This window comes from Lucilia cuprina, chromosome 6 (genome assembly GCF_022045245.1).
Source record: "Lucilia cuprina isolate Lc7/37 chromosome 6, ASM2204524v1, whole genome shotgun sequence".
In the NCBI taxonomy this organism is placed as follows: Eukaryota; Metazoa; Arthropoda; class Insecta; order Diptera; family Calliphoridae; genus Lucilia; species Lucilia cuprina.
In genome coordinates, this window is record NC_060954.1 from 14,426,883 (window position 1) to 14,432,882 (window position 6,000).

The window sequence follows — 6,000 nt, forward strand, 5'->3', positions numbered from 1 at the left end:
TTTTTTCTGTAAAATTTTCCTGACCCAATTGGTTTTTATTGTTCCCCTCATAATACAATTAAATTTTACCAAAAAATTATTTATGAAATTGTAAACAACTGTCCATATGTGGCCAACAGCACTGCATCGGATGGATATGTGTATATATGTATGTAACCCAAACAACCAACCATATCATCATGTCTAAAGAATACATACATATTTAACACCCTCCCAAAAAGCTTGTGAAATTAACAACAAAGTATTTGTTAAGTGGCTGTTGTTGCTTGCAATTGTATTTATAATGTTGCACAAACAAACATATTCGTTTATGAAAATGTGATGATGGTTTTAAATTTTTAGAGCTGTGATGTTTGACCAAAGTATAAAATGCATTTATATATTAGTGGCGAGTTTCTTCTTCGTGTTCTTCTTGTAACTGATAGCTTATGCTACTGCTGTAGTTGTTAGTTGTGTGTTAAGTAAAAAGGATATGTTCAACATTTCAACAAACACTATCAAATACACAGATTTTGATGCCATGAACATTAAAGGAAAATATATACAAACAAATATCATTTGCCAAATAGCATACACATACGAGTATTAAAAAACACATACACACTCACAGACTTACAGCCTGTTGTTGAACAACATCTGTCCAACACATCATAAATGCATTAGTTAAACAACATGGATGAATGAACAAACGAACTAACTAACGAATGAATAAATGGACAAATATACAAAAACAAGATGTGAACTTTTTCCCAAGATATTCTTGAAAGCAACAAAAAAGTGGGTGGTAAAGGCAAACAAGCAACATTTTCCTACAGCTGTTGGCGTTGCTTATTCATTGCAATTTAATGCATATTTCTTTTATCCCTCTTTTTTTCCTTATGTAGGAGCGTGTATTCACTTTAAATTGACCATTGCTTAGGCTAAAAACCTTGTTATTGCCACTGGAATAACGCCACAGGCTAGGAGATAAATATGTATGTATGTATGAATGCAAGAGTATAAGAGGCACTTTACTTGGACATGTACATAATGTTATGCAACAACATTCAAGCTACCAACAACAGCAGTAGCAACAGCAACAATGCCATCGACAACATCATGCAAAAACATGAACATTTTATGAAACATGGCAAATAAATTAGCAACATTTTGTTGAAATTGCTTTATGATGTTGTTGCTGTTGCTGCTGTTATACACTAACAATATTTAATATTGCTGTTGTGATATGTTTCTTGTTGTTTATTGTAACAACTGATGTTGTTCATTGCAGCCTGGTCATTTAGTAATGTGTGTTGTTGTTGTTGTTGTTGTTGCTGCTGATGCTGTTGTTGAAAGTTCAAACATATGTTAGCACAGAGTAGAGTTTCTTTCTTGTCCTGCAAATGATAATGAGGTTTCTAGATGTGGGGCAGAATTTTTATAAGAAAAGAACTTTTCTTTAAAAACTTAGAAAATTTTTGGGAAATTTCTTTTTTTTTATTGAAAAATTTTGTTGGAAATTTCTCTTTTTATAAAAAATTTTTTCAAAAATTTCCCTTTTTTAAAGAAAATTTTAGAAAATTTCTCCTTTTTGTGAAAATTTTTGTAAAAGTTTTTTTTTTCTAGAAAATTTTTGGGAAAAATTGTTTTTTTATAGAAATTAGAAAATTTTTAGAAAATATTGAAAAATTTCTCTTTTTAAAAAAAATGTTCAGGAAATTTTTCCTTATAAAGAAAATTTCTCTTTTTTATAGAAAATTTTTTGAAAATATCTCTTTTATAGAAATTTTTTTGAAAATTTAAAAAAAGATTTCAGAAATTTATCTTTTTATAAAAAATTCCTTTTTATAGAAACCTTTTGGAAATTTTTCTCTTTTATAGAATTGTTTTTTGAAAATTTAAATTTTTTTTAGAAAATTTAAAGTTCTTTTAGAAAATTTTCCCTTTTATAGAAAATATTTGAATAAATTTCAAAAAATTTTGCTTTTTTTAAAATTCTCTTAAAAAAAATCTAAAAATTTCTCTTTCTGTAAACAAAAAATTCTGAAAAGTTCTCTTTGTTCTCTTGTTTTTTGAAAAATGTATATTTTTTAAAAATAATTTTGAAAATTTTCTCTTTTATAAAAAAATTAAAAAAAAAATACTTTTAAAAGAAAATTTTCAGAAAATTTTGGAAAATTTCACTTTTTATAAAAAATTTAAGAAAATTTATCTTTTTAAAGAAAATTTTAGAAAATTTATCTTTTTAAAGAAAATTTTAGAAAATTTATATATATTTTTAAAGAAAATTTTTCTCTTTTCATAGAAAAATTTCTCCTTTTAGAGAAAATTTTATTTTTTTAGAGAAAATTTTTGGAAAATTTCTTTTTTAAATAAATTTTCACAAAATTTCTCTTTTTATAAAAAATATTTGTTTTTTTTTAATTTTTCTCTTTTTGGAAATTTTACTCTTTTTATAGAAATTTTTTGAAAATTTATTTTTTTTATAAAAAATTTTTTGAAAAAGTTCTCTTTTTACAAAAAATTTTTTGGAAAATCTTTCTTTTTATAGAAAATTTTGAGAAAATTTCTTATAGAAAAATTTTGAAAACCTTCTTAAAGAACATTTTTGGAAAATTTCTCTTTTTCTAGAAAATTTTCAAAAAAGTTTTCTTTTTCATAGAAAATTTTCGGAAAATTTCTCTTTTTTAAAAAATTATTAATTTTTTATAGAAAATTTTTGGAAAATTTCTCTTTTAATAGAAAATTGTTATTTTTATAGAAAATTTTGTAAAAATTTTTTTGTTTTAGAAAATTTTGTAAAAATTTTCTCTTTTTTTTGGAATATTTTTGAAATTCTCTTTTTATTGAAAATTTTTCTTTTTTTTTTGCTTTAAGAAAATTTTGTAAAAATTTTGTCTTTTTATTTTTTTTTTTTTTTTTTGAATATTTTTGAAAATTTTTGAAATTCTCTTTTTATAGAAAATTTTATAAAAATTTTCTCTCTTTTTGGAATATTTATGAAAATTTTCTTTTTTTATACAAAATGTTCGAAAAATTATTTTTTTTTATAAAAAAAAATTTCGGAAAATTTCTCAGTCTGGAAAAGTTAAATATTTTGTAAAAACTGTCTCTTTTATATAAATGTTAAGAAAATTTATTAAATTTTAAAGAAAAATATCAAAAAGTTTTCTTTTTCTAGAAAACTTTCAAAAATCTTTCTCTTTTAGAGAAAACTTTTATAACATTTCTCATTTTCATAAATTCCTTTATTCTAACTTAACCAGCCCAACATTTCACTCTTTTCCAGCCACTTCAAATTCTTCCAGCAGCAGTAAAGATTCCAATACAACCACGTCGAACGGCAACAATTCCAATCCTTGTACCAATCCCACCGGTACAATCAATAACTCGCGTTCCTGCCGCACACCCGACTCACCCGAATCTGCCAGAGCTGTAGCGCCACGCTCACCCATGTCTCCGCAATTGCATCAACATCACTCCAGTTTGGCACCGCCGCCCAGACCAAATCGTAATGCTAGTGCTTCACCGGTTATAAATGGTGCAACTACCACACCGCCGCCCCAACCGTCGGTACAGAGTGCACAGGCAGCTGTAGCAGCGGCTGCAGCAGCAGCTGCCCATGTCGAACAGGCTCGTTTGTTGGGTAAAATACGTAAATTTTTAGGATCTCTAGTGCAATTGGCTCAAGATGTTCATCCCGATGTTAGTGATCGTGTTCGAGCTTTAGTTCTTTCTTTGGGTAGTGGTGGCATAAGTATCGATGAGTTTCGTATGGCTCTGCAGGAGGCCATTAATTTGCCATTAAGGCCTTATGTCATTCCACTATTAAAGAATCACATTTCTTTGCTGCAACGAGAAATTGTGGCCTTGGCTCGTGCCACCAATCAGGTAAATGTTGCAAGTTTAAATAAACTTATTTAAGAGATATTTTATTAATGTTCGAAAACACTTTAGACTACTCTGCAATATGTAACCACCAATGAAAATTCGGTAATGGAATTTTCTCCTCACGGCCCACCAGCTGAATACAGTGACATTTTTGTGCAAATTGACAGTCAATCTAATGGCAATACGGCCACAAGTCTGGTATTTAAAAGACGTCCTTCGGACACTTTAATGGAGCCACACGGTCACAATGGTGCTCAAGAATGGAATGATTATATGGCCGCTTATCCACCAGCCAAACGTTTACATGCCCATAATCCCCATCCCTCCCAAAGTGAATCACGCATACCATTTGCCTCCGCCCAACCAACCATATTCGATTATTCCACTTCTGGAGCAAATGCAGCACAAAGCGAAGGTTCATTTAGTAATCTAATGGATAAGGTAGATTTCTTCATATAAAAATCCTTTAACATAATTTTTATAGAAGTTCCCTTTTCTTTTAGACCAATCATCGAGATGAACGTGATCTTAGATCCTCCGTTAATGCAGATGCCGCCTCGCATCGCCCTTTGGCTCGTTCGGTTATGCCTACCGCTAGCAGTGGTCCGGGTGGTGGTGGACCTGGTGGCTCTTCGGGGGCCCAGGGTGAGGAGGAATGGAAAAATATACACACTATGTTGAATTGTATTTCCGCCATGGTGGATAAAACTAAACGAGCTATAACGATACTACAGCAGAGAGGCGTTGAACCGCAACAGCCCAATTATGGTGAAATAACACCGGCAACTCTAATGGAAATACGAAGGCAAACCGAAGAAAAGGTGGCCGAGTTCAAACGTAATGCAGAGGATGCTGTTAATCAAGTAAGCATTTACTCAGAAACTTTCTCTTTTTAATTTTTTTTTTAATCTCTTTATAACGTTTGTGTCTCTTCATTTGCAGGTCAAACGACAAGCTGTCATTGAAATCCAAAGAGCCGTTGTGGCAGCCGAGACTCGTGCCGCCGAAGTTATGGCCCAGGAACGTTTACGCATGGAAAAGTTTTTCGTTGAAATGAGTCGACATTCCGGCAGCGAAAGAGAAATCGATAATAAATCACCCTCCATTGCCGCCAGTCAAAATGTAAGATTTTACTCTCACTTTCCATTGCAGTAAACCTGTGATTAATGCGAAATTTTTTCTTCTAAAGGCCTGTTGGAATTGTGGTCGTAAGGCAACGGAAACTTGTTCGGGTTGTAATTTAGCACGATATTGTGGTGCTTTCTGTCAGCACAAGGACTGGGAACATCATCATCAGGTAGTTACATAATATGAAATGTTTTTTCAAAATTTAAAGCAATAAATAAAATTTAAAAAAAATTTCAGATTTGCGGCACCACACGAACAACTGATCTATCGACAAAGCACGCTTCCCAAGTTATACCCCTAACGGCTAATATACGCGGCGCATTAACACGTTCACCACCCACACCCTCACAACCGCCAGCCCATTCACAGGCGGCACAAAATCAAGCAACATCAACAGCATCTAACGCACCGCAGCCGAGTTCATTGGTGGCCAATGGCATCGGTTCCAAATGACGTATTCGCATGATGAAACCCAAAAAGAAATATATGTGCTAGTCAAATTAAATACACACAAACACACACCCACACACAAAATACAACCACAACTATTATTAATTAAATTAAAACAAAAAAAAAACAATTATTAAAAAATACTTAAATATTAATTTAAAAATTAAAAAAAAATCATAAAAAAATAAAAAAAAACATTTTTAAATTTAAGAATTTTTAACTTGAGAAAAATTTTAAATTATTCAAAGAGTAAAATTAATAAAAAAAATTAACAATTTAAAATAAAATCCCCCTACAACAATTACAGCAAACCAAAAAAAAAGCAAATAAATAATTAAAATTTAAATAAAAAACCCAAAAATAAAAAAAATAATTAATTATTATAAAAGCAGAAATAGTAATAGATGTTTTATCACTTTCCACAACTTCTCTCCCTCTTTAACACTTCTCTCTCTTTTGCTCAAAACTGCTAAAAACAACTCTTTGAATTCAACACTGCAGTCTTTTTGAATCTCTTTAGTTTACTCTCAGAGTAAAAGTCAATATTTCATT

At 30.4% G+C, this 6,000-nt stretch overlaps 1 protein-coding gene across 2 annotated transcripts in view; it reads left to right on the plus strand.

The window, feature by feature from the left end:
- The window catches only part of LOC111686224 (protein CBFA2T2), a 65,014-nt gene extending 59,417 nt beyond the window's left edge, over positions 1-5,597 (plus strand). For both annotated transcript variants that reach the window (XM_046953999.1, XM_046953998.1), the window contains 6 exons: positions 3,269-3,870; positions 3,937-4,311; positions 4,374-4,733; positions 4,813-4,992; positions 5,060-5,167; positions 5,236-5,597. In XM_046953999.1, coding sequence (XP_046809955.1) covers positions 3,269-3,870; positions 3,937-4,311; positions 4,374-4,733; positions 4,813-4,992; positions 5,060-5,167; positions 5,236-5,451 — 1,841 coding nt within the window. In that variant the 3' untranslated portion in view covers positions 5,452-5,597. The remainder of the gene's footprint in view (positions 1-3,268; positions 3,871-3,936; positions 4,312-4,373; positions 4,734-4,812; positions 4,993-5,059; positions 5,168-5,235) is intronic.
- The last annotated feature ends 403 nt before the right edge of the window (positions 5,598-6,000 follow it).